General features: G+C 41.0%; 1 protein-coding gene across 1 annotated transcript in view; it reads right to left on the bottom strand.

Moving 5' to 3' along the window:
• The window catches only part of MTNR1A (melatonin receptor 1A), a 105,438-nt gene extending 88,890 nt beyond the window's left edge, over positions 1–16,548 (bottom strand). The window contains exon 1 of the mRNA XM_030563824.1: positions 16,251–16,548. Within this exon, the coding sequence (XP_030419684.1) occupies positions 16,251–16,431 (181 nt within the window). The 5' untranslated portion in view covers positions 16,432–16,548. The remainder of the gene's footprint in view (positions 1–16,250) is intronic.
• Between the last annotated feature and the right edge of the window lie 312 nt (positions 16,549–16,860).

Below are 16,860 nucleotides of genomic sequence, written 5' to 3'. Positions count from 1 at the left end.
ACTTTTTTGACTGCTGCTGCACAGTGAGTGGATGATTTCAGAGAACTATCCACAATGACTCCCAAGATCTCTTTCTTGAGTGGTAACAACTAATTTAGACCCCATTATTATATATGTAGAATTAGGATTATGTTTTCCAATGTGCATTACTTTGCATTTATCAACATGAAATTTCATCTGCCATTTTGTTGCCCAGTCACCCAGTTTTGTGAGATCCTTTTGCAGCTCTTTACAGTCTGCCTGGGACTTAACTATCTTGAGTAGTTTTGTATCATCTGAAAATTTTGCCACCTCATTGTTTACCCCTTTTTCTAGATGGTTTATGAATATGTTAAATAGGACTTGACCCAGTACAGATCCCTGGGGGACACCACTATTTACCTCTCTCCATTCTGAAAAATGACGATTTATTCCTACCCTTTGTTTCTTACCTTTAAACCAGTTATCAATCTATGAGAGAACCTTCCCTCTTTTCCCATGACAGCTTATTTTGCTTAAGAGCCTTTGGTGAGGGACCTTGTTAAAGGCTTTCTGAAAATCTAAATACACTATATCCAGTGGATCTTTGTCCACGTTTGTTGAGCCCTGTATCTATTGGGTTTCTGGGAAGTGGGCGGGCAGAAGCCTTTAGCCCACTTCCCCGCCCACTGCTAAAGGATCCCCCCCAGCCTAAGGGGGGACCACAGGACCACAGAACCCACTGATTATGGGGGACAACTAATAAAAGAACAGGGACAGGAGTGCAGTCAAAGGGTCATAAGAAGGGAGCCTGACGGGGACACCGATGTTGACCCCTGTAGTGGGTTGGTTACCCGCTCCTGCCCTGAGGGGTTTAAAAAGCTGCAGATCTAAAAGCCTGGGCTGATTGGGGAAAAGTAGGCTCAGCTGTGGCAATGCTCCAATCAGGCCCAGCTGGCCCTTAAAAGAGGCAGTAAAGGGAGAACCTGGCTGCAGTGAGTTAGACACAGGGTACCTGAGTGGGGTAGGGCTGGGGAAAGGCAGAGGAGCTGGGAAGCTCCTGCCTGGAAAGCCCCAGGCTGTTGCCTAGCATAAGGCCAAGAGGTACTGGGGACTGCAGGGGGCAGCCCATGGGTAGGCAAAGGCAGCAGGTCCAAACCCCTTTGCCTATGAGTGGCTGATACTGTAGTCTGCCCCAGGGCATGGGTGCTAGATGTAGACTGGGCAGTAGCCAAAACTGAGGCAAAGTGGGGATAGTGGGTTGGGCATTCCCCAGAGAGGGGAGACCCAGATTGGTGGGGGACTGCCAGGGGGCAGCACCCCAGTTAAAAGGGCACCAGGGTCCAGGGAGGGACATGGGAGCCAAGAGGACAGGCAGATCACTGGTCTGCAGAGGGCACTCTTGGCTGGAAAAAGAGCTAATTCCCTGAGAGACCAGCAGGAGGCACCACAGGGGTGAGTCCACATGTCTACAACCCCCCTCAAAGAATTCTAGTAGATTGGTGAGGCATGATTTCCCTTTACAAAAAACATGTTGACTATTTCCCAACAAATTATGTTCATCTACGTGTCTGACAATTTCGTTCTTATTCATGGAAGATAGCCATGATGGACCAATTAGCCAGAATAGGCAGGAATGGTGTCCCTAGCCTCTTTTGCCAGAAGCTAGGATTAGGTGGCAGGGCATGGATCACTTGATGATAACCGGTCTGTTCATTCCCTTAGAGGCACCTGCCATTGGCCACTGTCAGAGGACAGGATACGGGGCTTGATGGACCTTTGGTGTGACCCAGTATGGCCCTTTTTATGTACATTTAATTACATTTAAAGTTGCATCACAACCCATCAGCCCAAAATCTTACAAGTGTGAAAACAAGAACCTAAGAAAAGAGTGTCCAGTATTTCTTCAGACACACCACAGAGCCACAATTCTTCTCCTGTTTCCTCCTTGTTCCATGGGAGGAGTAACTTACTATTGGACTACCCCAGCATTAAATTATTTCCTGCCTCCCACACCTCTACTCATGCTAGGTCAACTTCTCTACCCAGTGAGGGTTGAGATGGAACCAACGCTTACCCATTCCCTGAACACCTGTTCCAGGTAGAGAGCATGCAGGCATGCACTTACATATAAGCATCCAATGCCAAGGTCCAGGCAATCACAAAATGATGTAAACAGAATTCCTAGTTCACTTGGGCCCAGGCCCTCCAAGCTAGTTAGGCACCTAGCTCCCATTGAAGTCAATGGATCTGAACCTTTGAGGATCTAGGCCTTAGATTATATGGCCACATAAAGGACTAAGCCACAATTTAATCCTTGCTAATCAACTGAATTGGGAGTGTAATGTCTATTATGAAATGTTCTCTGTACATTCAGATTTTTTGCTATTTAACAAATATGAAATGCCTGCAGTGCTTATATATTTAAGATATTTGTGTTTGAGAGTCCTTTATTTTTCAGTAACAGCCCACTGTGCAAAAGCATACATATTTCTGAGAGTTTATAGAAGAAATGATAAATCACATACTTCAAAAGCACCTTTCATACAGGCATTAACACAAAATAAATAAATAAATAAATAAAATGTAAAAGCCATGTTTAAACTCAACCTCATGATGTAACTGCTGCCATATGTTACTCATGTAGTAGCTTCTGAATTTCCATTAAGCATATAGCAGGAAAGAACAGCTATGAAGGAGTTAATGATTTAAAGATCAATTTGCAAAGGAAGCAAGATTGATATTTCTACATATGGTAAGCAAAAGATGTAGACAAATATTGTTGTCCTATCACATGGAATTGTCAGCAATTCAATACACAGACAGGTGAACCTCATGGAATGATGATTAAGACGTTTTTATGAGGAAATATGGTAGGAAAAGAATGTAAAGTTCTGAATTCAAGTAAATATAATATAAGCTCTTCTGGTAATCTACGACATCCTCTCAACACAAGAATAGCATGCTCAGAGAAACTGATTTCAATCAGCATGTTGTCGGACAAGTTCTGTAGCGGCTACTGCTTGAGGGAAGCAAGAGAGAGACCTAGAAACAAACTTACAATTAAGTCATGTAAAAGGTTTATGACAAATGGGTGATATCCCAGATAGAAAGCAAATGCATATAGGCAATTGGATTGCCAATTCACCCTTTCCTGAGATCCTTGATCACAGCTTACTTACCATTACCTTAACTTCAACCAATATGTCTACATTAATCAGGTCCAACATCTCTTTTCAGGGCCTCACATTACTTGTGGCGACTAAGATAATTCAAGGCTTCAGGCTTTATATCAGAGAAGCACACAAAGTTCTGTTTAATTTCACAATCATTTCTAGATTGTCTTTATGATGTTACACAAGTCTTACAAGGAAAAATGACCGGGGGAGAATAGCGGTCTCTTTTAAAATGGCAGTGTGCTACGCCCTGAGAACATTTCAATAGCCTAACATTCCAGAGACTAATAAAACAATTTCAGAAAATGTTTAACATGAGCCTTGAAGGAAAGCCCACTGTCAAAACCAGCTAGTAATTCCACAAGATTTCAGAGCAAAATTGAAATATCTATCATCAAAAAAAGAGAGAAAAGTATTATTCAATTAAACACAGAAGGTAACTTAAGAAAGATGGTGCAAATTTAAACCTTGCTATCAGTAGAGTAATCCTTCAGTATGAGAGTGGTCACAGAAACTACAGGAATCCTCAGAAATATCGGGGAGTGGTCTTCATACTTGCATATTAAACTTATGAAGTATCCATTGAAAGCATTCAAATGTACAATAGAACCAAGAGGAATTCCTAGGAGCTTCCAGAAACTACTGGAAAAAACTGGATAAATGAGACAAGCATATAATGCTGTATGGACTGAGAAAAGGTAATCTTTAAATAATGCAAGTTCTGTGCCAAGAAAGCAGTGAAAGTCAATGTAAGCGTTCCATCAGCTATCAAAAGACCTATAGTCAACATTATTTTCAGTCACTGCAGAGATCCCCAGTAGTAGGATTCACTGACTGTGGAAGAGACAAGGCAATCAAGAAGTGAGCTGAAAAGGTAGGCAGACTTACCAAAGAAACCAAAGAAACGCTAACATATTTGCTAAAAATAATGTTTAAAATAATGCATTTTTTTGGTAGGAAACAGCAAGTGTGAGAATCTTATGAGCTTTACATTAGTTACCACCACATAATGGGACAAATCCTTGGCCCTGCTCCACTCCCATTGTTCCTAGCCAACCTGTGCACAGAGGAAGGAAAAATAGCTTAACCAGCCATCTGGAGATTATCCTTGTTGGCTCTACAGCACTCATTCTTGAGCCCATCCCTGATATACTCTGTGTGCACACATACATGCAGACAAATACATATATGCATATCATCTATATAAACACTCAGACTAGCAATTTTATGCAAACAGCTCATAAATTTGCAAAATTTGATAATCTGGAGCATTTGCTTTTGACTAGAAGGCAGAGGGGGGCAAAGAACATTAAGAACAGATTGATGTTATCCATCCAGATAACGTGGATCCAAGCAAACTGTCCTTGATCCACTGAACACAAAATCCATTTACTGAAATGTTTAGATAAGAGAGGTATTGCAATAGTCCTTGGTCTTATCCTTGGCCGCCACCTTTCCCCTCCACTCAGAGAATCCTGAATCATCATCTGAGTCATAATTTATTCATCTAGCATCTATGAAATTTCAACTGGCTTTCTAGTACATACTCCCCAAAGGATACAGGGATTGGAGAAGAGTTAGTAGATAGCTGGCCATATGTACTGAATCTATGTAGCCATGTACTTCCACTAAGTGTACTGGTCCCAACTATATAGCTCTCTGGACACCTGCACTGAACGTCAGCCCCACTGCAAGCTATGTAAGGAGAAGGGGGAGCCAGACAGCACAGCTGGCTTGGTGGTCATAGTCTAGACAGGACAGTTCTAGGTTTTTAATGATGGTCCCAGGGTACACACAGGATGGGGAGAAAGATGTTATGACTTGGTCCCTTACTGCAGTTACTATTCATGCATAAAAGGGTAGCTATGGCAGGGTCCCCAGTGCCTGGTAAGTATTTGGATCCTGACTATGGCAGATCAGGATTCCTGCTTTTCATAGTCCAATCACTGGGCCTCTCCACAAGAAGATAATCACCTGTAGGTGAAGGGGCACCAGATATAGGTCAGATTTTTTTTTTTAATTTTAGGGAGAAATGGGATCTCCATGGGTTCTGGCCGCTTAAGTGAAATCAAAGCCAGCTGAGGCCTTGAGATTTAAAATATTCATGTTACAAATCACTTCAAGGTCTCTTCAGAAATCATGCACATACCCTTTCCCTGCCAACTCCCCCTGAGCAGACTCCAGATTACCCCCATTTATTGTCAGGATATTTTGAAATGCTGGCATCTCTCAGCAGCCATGTTGCTTTGGTCCCTCTATTTAAGGTAGAAACAATGGAATTCAAAGCTACAACGAAACTAGCTTCTGCTGAGCTTTCTGTGGGAAAATCTACAGGTTCTGAAGGAGAGCATGCTGTGTCGAGAAACCGTTCCCCAGCCCCATGATATTTCCACCAGTCACACTACCTCCCAAAAGCAGTAGAGCCCCAAACATGTTTTCTTCACATGGAGGGCTTCACAGTTCAGGTGCCAGGGAAAGCACACTATAAGACTCCACCCCTCTGCTTTGCAGCATAATTTTCATGATTAGATGAGGTTTGCTCTTCTCCCTGCCATGCAGTTTTAGTTTCACTTAGCTCAGAGCCAAAAATATTCAAATTTCATTATCTTAAAAAAATCATTTGAATTTAAAGAACCAGATTAATGAACATCCCACGCTCAACTGGAATATGGAAAAACACGTATTTTGTTTCTTTAAAACTATTCACATGGTAACAACAAAAGGGTTGGTATGTTTTGACTGTAGAAAAAGCCATCCTGGAAGCCCACAGTTACAAAAATATTACACTTCCAGCCTATAAATGTATCAGTAAATAAAAACAATTTGCAAACTGAATCATATTAAAAACTGTAATTATCTAAATGCCCGATTATTAACCACTGCATTATTAAAACATCAACATGGATTGTAAGTAAATCAATCATATGAACCTGAAGTTAGATTAACGGTATTACAGTACTAAAGTATTATAATCAGATGGAATCCCAGTAAAAATGAATTCATCAAAAGATAATCTGAAGAGATACTTTCTATGTAAAGATTCCCCATAAGTGAGCCATGACAAATGCATGCACCTTACTAATAAAATAAAAATGTTTTAAAACATTTTATTTGCAGATCACCCATACTAATTTGCTTCCCATCCAATATTAAAAAGTTAGCTAAACTCTCTCCTAGAGAAACTCTTTTTGAAGTCAATGAAGTTGTACCAGGAATGAATTTGGTCCATATGAATTTATACAGACATTTATTTATAGTTAACGGCCAGTGTCTAGCTTTTCACCAAACTTAAAAGATCTTTAGTCCTAGCCTAACAAAGCTTCTCCACGGTCTCAAAACAAGTCTGTGGATACCGACACAAGCTAACCTATCCAAGGGGAGCTGAAGAAAAGCAAAAACGTCAGTACACTTCTCTAACTCAACAGCCAGGAACTACAGAGCTGCTCAGAGAGTGAAGGGGTGAAAGGTGCTATATAATGAGAAGTGATCATGGAAGTAGCTTCTGTCCTTTCAAGCTTTCCAGGTGTACATGTTAAACTTGTTTCCCCCACCTCCAATAGGGTCATATCACTCTGTCAACTCTAGGGGTGAAGTAAATGCACTTCTTTGCCCCCAACACAGATTGGGAAAGGAATAGTTTCTTACAATTAGGTAGGAGTAGCGAGGCTCATTCAATCTAGCTTGTTGATGTTGACGGTAGAGGCATTAAGTTTATTGCTGCTGACAATGGAGAGGAGACTACCCACAAGAGTTGCTCAAAAGTTTTCCACTGAAACTGTTTTTCAGTAGAAAACTGAGGTTTGCATTAAACAACATTTTTCCATGAAAAGCATCTGCTTTTTGGAGAACTTTTTGGATATTTCATCAAGGAAACAAATGCCTGAAAAAGCAAGATGTTTTTAGCTCTGGACTGAAATATTGCAGTTTTTGGATGAAACACATTCATTTTGGACAAAATATTTCCAATTTTGATGCTTTGCCAAAAACATTTCAAGGAAATTTTTGATTAAAAAAAACCAAACAAAAACCTCACTTTTGTTGAAATTTACTGTGGCAAGTTTCCTACTACTCACAAAAGCAGTTTTTTTCTGGGACTTCCAGTATTCCTCCTCTACACACTCTTCACCTTCACCTCCCTTACAAAGACTAGGTTTCATAGACTGCATGAAAATCCTCAAGACTGTATATGGCACTTACCCTTCCATCTGCTTGGCCAACAATTCCTGAGTGGTCAGACAAGGAAAGGCCTGCATGGGTTTTTTTACCTATTCTTCTAAAGATAACGAGTGGTCACAGTTCCCATTGACTTCAAATGGAGTTATGAGTGTTCAGGCCCTAAATGTCTTCTGTGGCTGACTAATCCAAGATTGTACAGTAGTACTGTACTCCTATTCAGGCTTAGTTGACATGGCCTACTAACAAAAGCTATGTTATTGATTAGTCACTTGGAATATCAGTCAGCAAGATAAGAACCGATTCTTGTGTTAGGACACGGGGAGGATTTATTTACTTGGAAAGTCCTAACCCAGGAAGTCTCGCTCAGAAAATACTGCTAAACTTGCAGCTGCCGAGGGCTCCATCCCAACAGTGACAGGCTAAGGTGCTAATGCACAGCTTACCATTCAAATTCCAGAGCCCGTGGTTTGGCATATAGGCTGTTTCACAATGAGAGCTCTGTGGACAAAAATTAAGTTCCCTGGGGAACACACATTTGTTTTGATCAAATTCCCAACTGAACTTCACCCTATAGATCACAAACCTTCTCCCTGTTTTGATGGCAGAGTTATTGGAAGTAGGGTGATTGTGTAGGGTCCAGAGAGAGGTATATACATGAATCTTGGGCCTTGCAGAAGGCGACCCAATTGAATAGCTTTACAGGAGTCCCAGATTTGTCCCATTCAGCCACTGTGAGGCACCATTCCCATAAATATGATGGTCATATAGGCCAGTTAAGTGAAGTGAAGCCAAAATCCATCCTTGAAAGGGGAAAAGGACAGTCAACCACATGCATTGAATTGCCAAAACAACATAAGGGGATTTAGCTAACTTAATTCATTAATATTAGTCAGAGTCTTAAGAGTAAATGTGGTGACACGAGTCAAAGGAAAGAATAATTTGTATCCTGTTTTCTACCTTTGCAAGGAATGTCACCTTTAATAATTGAAAAATGGAGGTTATACATTTAATGCATAGTACATACATAACCGCTATAAAATATCTATGTAGCATAATTTTATGTTAAAATAAACTTTTCAGTTCTGAGTTGCTCCAAATGTTCTTCACTGTTTAAAACTCATTGGCTTTACAGAAATGATAAAAGTATGTTATTAAAAAAAAAACTTTGAGAAGCCAATAAACTATAAAAAGTACATTTGAAATATAATTACTTTTTGGATCTCCTTTTTGTCATTAGAGGAGAAAATGATGGCGCATATTCTTCAAATTTTGTACCCGGACTTCAATTTCTAAACCAACAGGAGGAAGATCTATTTCTCCACTGTCATGTAACATATACAATCACTTAGTTACACACATGCAAAGTGTGGGGAAAGCCCCTATTGTAAAATGACAGCATTTTAATTTCACTTTTATTTATGTTGGTGGAAACTACCAAACCAGAGGTCAATTTCCTGACCTCGTTAGGACACTCCCTACTGGAACCATGAGCATATGCTTCTATCTCCTGTTTTCGCTGGAAGAGCAGGGGTATGAGGGAGAGGTGCTTTAAACTGCAATCTCTATAGTTTGAGTCCTTTAGGTCTATCCTAGGACTCTAAACTATAAAGACTGCTAAGAGTCCTCTAGGAGTCTAGAGAATGGTCCCTAATCTAATCACATTACTTCACACTATGCAGTGCTACAGCTATCACTAAAGCCACATCTCTAATCATGTGTAGGTTAGGGACCATGCCTTAGGAAAAGTCTATATATTCAGTATGTTATGGAGAGTTTCAATGGGGGAAAACAAGCCATGGGTGCTGGGGAAGAAGAAACTTGAGGAGGGGAAGTGGAGGGAGACAGAGAAAGGGAGGATGATGGGAAATCTTTGGGGCTGAAGGGAAAAGAAGGTAGCAGTATGCAAACAAAGTAACACATATCAGCATATTTCTGTAACTGTGGCTTTACAAGGTATGACAAACAAGGCAATAGGCACAGAAGAATCAAGAATAGAATTCCTGAGCAGGTGCTAATCCTGTCTGAAAGTGTGGAACCAGAAGCAGTGACATTCAGGTATGATTTTTGTTTGTTTGGGTCCTCTAACTATTGGGGTGAGTTGGCTGAAGATATTTCTGGTGCAAAACTACCTTTAAATGGAAATTGACATGGCTTTGCACTTTTTAAAAAATACTGAACTTGGAGCTTTTGTATTATTACTGCACAACAAAAGGTGTCCATCCAGTGCTCTAAGTAACTCAACCCATAAGTTACAAATCATAAGATAAACATCTTCCTCAAAAGCCTAACATAGGAGAGGAAGATGGGATTGCTGCATACCCACAGGGCTGACAAATCTGTTCTCTGGCATATCATAGGATTCTTATTTCGTTTGTTTCATTGTATTTTCAATCCTTTAAATGACATAGGTCAAAAGAATGGTGAGACTCATTTCAGCTTGAAAGGTACCCACCTTTACAAACCTATTCAGCTCAATCATTGTCCCCAATGCTGGTGGACTTTGGAAGGGCTACCCAGCTGGAAGGGTACTTCTCTCTTGGTAGTATTTATATAATAAAGGCTCAAGCATTATGTTTATTTGTTTACAAAAGACCCCTAAAATAATTTTTAAAAGCTATTAACACCATACGTTTTTGTCTCATTCCAAAAAAGAACTCCTTTACTAATCACATTTTCTTGGAGGAGATGTTGGCACACATTACTCAAAAGTGGAACATTAATGTGATATTTCAGGCAGTTTTGAAGAAAGTGCATAAGAAAAAATGATTGCCAACAGAAAGAGTGCAAGGTGATTTTTTAGGCTGCAAAATTGCACTCTGGATGCGCAGTCCTGGTCTGACATTTCATAGGGGAATAAAAAGTCTGCAAGCACGCCACAATGTCTAAGAGGGGTTTGTTAGTAGTGCTACTGGTATCGGATATCTATTGCTGGTAGCATTTCTATCATTAGAAACTAGAAATATTGTTAGTATCTAGAAACATATGTAGTGGTAGAGAAAAAACAGCAAAGAGATAAGAGTAAAAGAACAGAGTACTGGGAGGCAGGGGAGGAAGAGAGGAAGTGAAAAGAGACTAGAGACAACAGGCGAAGAGGAAAAAAAAGAAAACAGAAAAGGTGTGCACTAAAAACTAGAAGAGACAAAGCGTTTTCAACCAGAAACAGTGTTTCATGACAGCAAGAGACCCAAAGCATTGCCACCAAAAAGGTAAGCCAGTTCAGAAAATTAAAAACTGACGGAAAGAGTAAGGAAAGACTATCATTTGACAGAAGCTACAAGAAAACCACACACTTTTTTTTAAAAATGTTTACCCCTAATTTTTGGTTACTGAAAAGATGAGGTCTCACTTCAATAAGTTTCTGAAGTGAACCCTAATCTTGAACAAATTATTAACCACTCTAAAGGAATTGTTTTGTTCAAAACTGTATATCTTGCTTTGTAATTTTGTCCATCAGGTGGACAAGTTCAACAACTCAGCTAGACATTTCCCCTTCCACCCTCAATTGGCTTACCATTTTTGCTACCTGAAGTAACTCAAGTCTGAAATAACAATGTTCATTGCCATCAATATGTCAGTCAATTTTCTTCAGACCCTTATTTTGCGTGTTATTATTTGGTCTTCTACAGCTATTCTCTCTCTCTGATGATCCAAACATTTCTTGGGCTACCCATTTTTGCCTGGGTATGCAAAAGTCATCCAGGGAAATCTGTAATAAAGACAATAATTCCTTTATGTTTCACAACAGAAGAAGTTTGGTTTCTTTTTGTAAGCAGATAATGACAAATATTCTGTTAAAAAAGTTCTTGACATTAAAAAAACATCATCAAGAACAACTACCATAATGAAAAGGCTGAATGAAATCCGCAATCTGATCATCTGAAACCCCCCATGTATAATATTTCCAATAAATGTAAATATTGAAACTAAGAAGTCTCTTCACCAACCAGATTAATATGCTGCTATGTAACATATTTAATTTTTTTTAAAAGGCCCAGTTCTGTAAGCCCTCCATATGCAGGATTCCAACTGACTGTGCCCCTGATTCTAAAAATACAACAGTATTAATAAAAATACTTCAGGTTATTTTTTATTTTAAGGGACTTTTTAAAAAGACATTTCACATAAGAAGTTATCTTCCTTCATTTTTTCCTGGATGTCCCCAATGAACATACAAATTTAATTTGGGGCTGCTCTCAACCTCATGCACTGCTCTCCTGACATTCTTGGTCCTATCTTTACAAACTATACTTCTTGAACCTAATTTAGCAAAGAAATGAATTCAGAATATAAAAATTGCCTTCTCTCTTCTTTGCTTCTGTCTTGAGTCAGGAAGATTGTTATGCACACGCTGAAGCTTAAGCATGTGAATAATCCTGTTACCTTGCTGTATCAGGGCTTTGGAGCTGTATCAATATCAGAACCTCTTTTCTGCACTCTTAGCTAGTGACAATAGTGTTTGTTGGTAATAAACATGCTGGTAATAGATTCAGCTACTGATTTGGGAAACTGAACAAACATGTATAAAAGACCAAATTCATCCCTGAGCAGAAGCAGAGTGTACAGCCATCAATGGCCAGGATGAGTAATTCCAACAGCCAGAAATAGGCCCGTGGTAGGAAAGGCCGGGTCACCACTTCTGGCCTGTGGAAGAAGGTGAGGAGTGGAGGCTCCCCAGGAATTCAGTGGGTGGCTCTTAAGACCACTTTATGACTCCTTTATGCTGGCTCTGCCAAGTAGCCATGCTAAAACCGATGACCTTGGCCCAAATAATACAGTTTGGAAGGGAAAGAGGAAGAAGCTCAAAAGGGATAAGACTGAAAGCAGCTCCCTTTATTAACTAATAAGGTCCCAAACCTCCAGTCCTTGTGTATGCAAAGCTCCCAGTGATTACAATGGTTGTTTTGTGCAAATGCAAAGAGTGCAGAATGAGATCCTAATAGGGGACAAATCATTTTTAACTTACCATGTAATAAGCTATTTTTTGCGACTGCTTCATCTCCTTGTTCTTAATGCATTGTTTTCTTGACAAGGAGAACAAGGAAGGCATAAGGACAGTCAATCATATGAATTCTTACTTATAACATTTTATAAACTTCTTTAAGTTACCTGCTTTCTAAATTCACTGAGGTGCTCTAAGATTTTGCTTTTTTAGTTTTCACATCGCATAACGTTATGACTATCTGTATTTCTCCACTTACCTTCCCTGAGGCTAGTCACTTTGGCCCAGATTTTTAAACTATTTAGGCGTTGCTCTACTCAGCACTGAAAGGCCCAAGTGACTCAGGAGCCAAAGTCTCATATTCACAAGTGATTTAGGCCCAGAGCCTCAAAAGCTATTTAGGTGCCTAACTCCCCCTGATTTCAGATGTTAAATACCTTTGAGAATCTGGGTCTTAGACACTTAAGCGTCCAAGTCACTTCAGACTTTGCAACACTGAGCAGAGCAACTGAGCAAAAATCTGTGTCTTTAATTTTTCAATTCAGGACTTTTATTAAAAGAATTTATCAGCATAAGCTGATAAGAATTATAAGAATTTATAAGCATTAACAAAGAATCATGAAACACATTCCATGATTTATACTGAACCTATTTATAAAAAAAATAAGAAAGCACATGAATAGTTTACTAAAGTTTCACCTATCTGGACATCAGGTCAAGACTTAAAACATCAGATTTCTTATGCCTTGAATGTTTCCCATTAAATCTATGTCAAAGTTAAAAGACATCAGGAGCCAAATTGAGCCCTGATGTAAGCCAATGCGACCTGGGTCACAGCTGCTTGCACCGAGACTGAACTTGGCCTAGTAGTTTGTTGGATCATAAAAATCACCATAACAATAAGTCAGAACTATGAAACCTATTACAGTCAAGTACATTAAATAAAAGAGAATCCTACCAGTTGCATCATCAGCTTCTGTGTCTAGAAGAGCATCTACTGAAGCCACGTCTGTGACTATGAAGGAGTCTGGTGTATCAGACACTCCTCGCTTGCTGAGACAAAGCTTCTTTGAGATACTGACTCCTTTGCTTTGATCACAGTACCTCACTAACCTTCTGACTGGCAGGCAGGTGATACCACTTCTTGTGAAGGTTTTTCTAGGTTTTCCTACTATTCCCCAGGGCATATGTTAGCAATAAAAGAAGTCCCCGGATCGACTTTGTAGTTATCTTCCCAAAAAAATGCGTGTGTCTGAGATGGAGACGCAAGATATTTTCCCAGACCACATCCACCTGTTTTGGTACAATGTTAAATATTCCATAGTTCAGTTTGTCCTCTTTTCAGAGAAAGAAGAGAAATCTTCATTGAAATACATATTCTTCAGGAGACATCTTCTGCTCCTCCCTGACCTGTTTCAGGTGGAATTTTCAGCCTGTGTCCTGTTTTTCCCTCAATGAATGTGTCAGCAAATGTCTTATTAATATGTGATGCTGCAAAATCAGAAGTTTCTTTCTCATTATGGCTCTGCAAATAGTTGCAACTTTCCTTATAATTAACAATTTACAAATAAGATGTCTGACATTTAAAATTTTGCCTGTTCCTAAATATCCTAATTTAACAGCAAAAAATTAAAGAAAATCCTCCTTTCTCTGCTCAAAATAACATAAGGCCTGGATCCTAAAAACACCTACACACATTCATAACTTTACTCCTGAGTGGTCCCACAGAATTCAGTGTAATGTTCAATGGGGCTACACACATCTTTGAAATTATGCACTGCTTAAATTTTCACTGGGTGGGGTCTGAAAAGTTACAAATTAGTTGTATGAGGATTATAAGATTTGTTTGTTTAACCATTTTCTATGTTTCCCAAGACCCTGAATTCTATACATTTTCTTTCAAAGTATTCAAAGTTTTTCTTACAGGACAGAAGTTTTAATCTATCTCCTAGAAAACTACTTTGTTTTACTCTTAAATTCTATCCTGAAACATAATATGAATTATTTCCTGCTATTAAGCCAGTTTTTTAGTTAAATTACAGCAGTATCTGTCCCACAACCTAGCCTAATACAATTCAATATCCAAAGGACTTTCTGTGGCCTTGGCTCTATGTTATAATTTGCTGCAGTTCTCAATAGCCACTGAGAAGGAAAAAGGCATTGAGTGAGAAATGTGACAAGTGAGCACTTGTGAAGATGTGAGTGAGATGTGCTGAGAGCAAAAGCAGAACAAATACAGATATAAGAGTCTAAGGATTCAATTCTACTCTTAGGTACACATCACTATATTGTGTGTGGTTCTGTTACTATGGCTCTCTAGACTTCAGATTCCCAAGAGAAGAACTGAGGCATGTGAATTAACACTGGGGTTTATCTAAATCCATTAACTCTCACTCATAGACCCATTACAAATATACACCTACTTCAACAAAAAATCCCTAGCATGAAAAGAAAGATCTACATGAGAAAAAATGGCAAGACAAAGTTCAGCTTGACTTGGAATTCTAGAATCTGATTCTGTGCTCACACCACTTTTGGTTTTGATGGAAGTACTCTTTATTTACATCAAAGTAAATGACAGAAAGCACCAGTATCTACATTTTACATCAGTGATAACTACAGAAGAAAACCAGTTTGACTTCATTTTAATCATGCTTATTGACATTATTTTAATTACCTTACTTAGAAAGTGACCATGAAACCTTTTATGCCATGTCAGTTAGATTTATAATGCAAACAGAGAACAGTTACATAGCTGTTGTCTAGATTCAAACCCAAGCTTCCTCTCTCACATCAGTGTCAAGTCAATCTAACTCAGCTGACTTCTGTGGAGTTAACAGTGAAATTCTGCAGGCCATTCACCAATAATAGGATCCAATCCTTTACAATAGTTTAAGGGGTGGAAAAAAATAGCAACACCCAGTCCTGTTTTGTTTAGCACCGCAGCTCCCTGCATATATTGCCTCTCACCCCATGAAAGTTTCAACAGGGCTTAGAGTGCACCCATTTGGTACACGTGCGCAGCAGCTGGTCTGACGTGATAAAGCAGAACGCCTCTGAAGGAGAAGTTCCGGTCTGTCGGGCCAATAATCGGTAAACTAAGAGGGATTTACTCAATAGCCCCTCACAGATCCTATCCTGTCAAAAATCCACTTTTCTGAGGCGTGCCTAAATCTGCTTTTCTGTCAGATGGTTTCAGTCTTTAAAAGAAGTAAACAGCAAGTAGCTGGTGAACAAAGAAAGAATGCCTTCGTTTATTCTGAATTATGCATCAGCCATAACTGAACCTTTTGACTTTGTCTGATGTCACAACCCTGTTATTTTATGCAGAGAGATGTATCAAATAATATTAAACTTAGAGATCAGTAGCGTGACATCTGGAAGATTCACATACTACTACTTGCTACGGCACCCTCTCTCCCTCCGTGTTTCATTCCATTGCAAAACACAGTTTGTTTGTTTGTTTTTTATACTGGCTTACACTTTTACTGAACGAAAGCTTTAAATAGCACCACGGTTTGGTTGCAGTTGCTAAAAATACACATCAGAGAGCTTGAGCTCTGATTTGCCGTGAAACACGCCGCTTTGGGCATCTGTCACATACTGTATCCGCGGTCTCGCAGTGAATTTTAAAGCCCCATCCCTAGTTTTATCTACAAACGAGCAGGATACAACAGCTAGAAAACCTCCAGCTGTGGCCGGTTAAAAATAGTTCTGCAGAAGGGGGCTGGCCTGAGGCTCGGGTTCCAAGGCACCGCGTTTGCCACAAACGTCCCATGCCTCAGCGCCAAGGCAATGAGGACCAGCCCTCCCGGGGTCCCAACTTTCCGTGCCCAGCCGCTTGGCGCGAGCGACAGCTGTTGGCTAGCAGCGCCCAACGCCTCAATGAAGCAGGGAGGCTGGGGTGAAGGAGAAAGGCGCTGGGGCTGGCAAGGCCCCCTCCTCTGCCCTCCGCCGTGCACTTCCACCCCGCCTCCGCCACCCGACCCCCACGCCCTTACCAGCGTTCCGCAGCTTCTTGTTCCTGTACACGGACAGGATCACCAGCAGGTTGCCCAGGACGTCCACCACGATGGTGAAGATGAGGATGGCGGCCAAAGTGGAAGCCACCCAGGCGGGCCGGTCCAGGCTGAGCTCCGCGGGCGGGTGGGAGGCGTTCAGCCCGCTCCCATTGCCTCTCATGCTGCTGCTCCTCGCCCCAGCCTTACTAGCCCAACATCCCGGGGCCACGTTGGGGCGGGAGGGGGAACAAGGAGCGGGCTCGCCTACAGCCGTCGGGGATCCGCCCGCCCGGCTCAGACGGAGGGTGTCCTGCCCGGCGCAGGCTGCCCCAGCGCCTTTCACGGCCGCGGCCGGGCTCCGAAGTTTCCCTGAAGTCTGCACGTGCTACGGGGAGTTACTTTTATAGCCTCCCCTCGCCCCCTCCCCCACCTGCCACCGCTGCCTCCAGGTGACATCTAGCGTTGGCGGCGCTCGGCCTCCTCAGCCCCGGACACGTGCGCGGCCTGGGGATTCCAGCCGCCGCCTCCGCCAGGGCGGGGCAACAGCGCCCCGGTGCGGCGCTGAGGCGCAGCGGCGGGCGAGCGGTTCATTCATTGCGAGCGGGCGGCA

Source organism: Gopherus evgoodei, chromosome 5 (genome assembly GCF_007399415.2).
Source record: "Gopherus evgoodei ecotype Sinaloan lineage chromosome 5, rGopEvg1_v1.p, whole genome shotgun sequence".
Taxonomy (NCBI): domain Eukaryota; kingdom Metazoa; phylum Chordata; order Testudines; family Testudinidae; genus Gopherus; species Gopherus evgoodei.
This window is presented reverse-complemented; position numbering and strand designations above follow the sequence as displayed.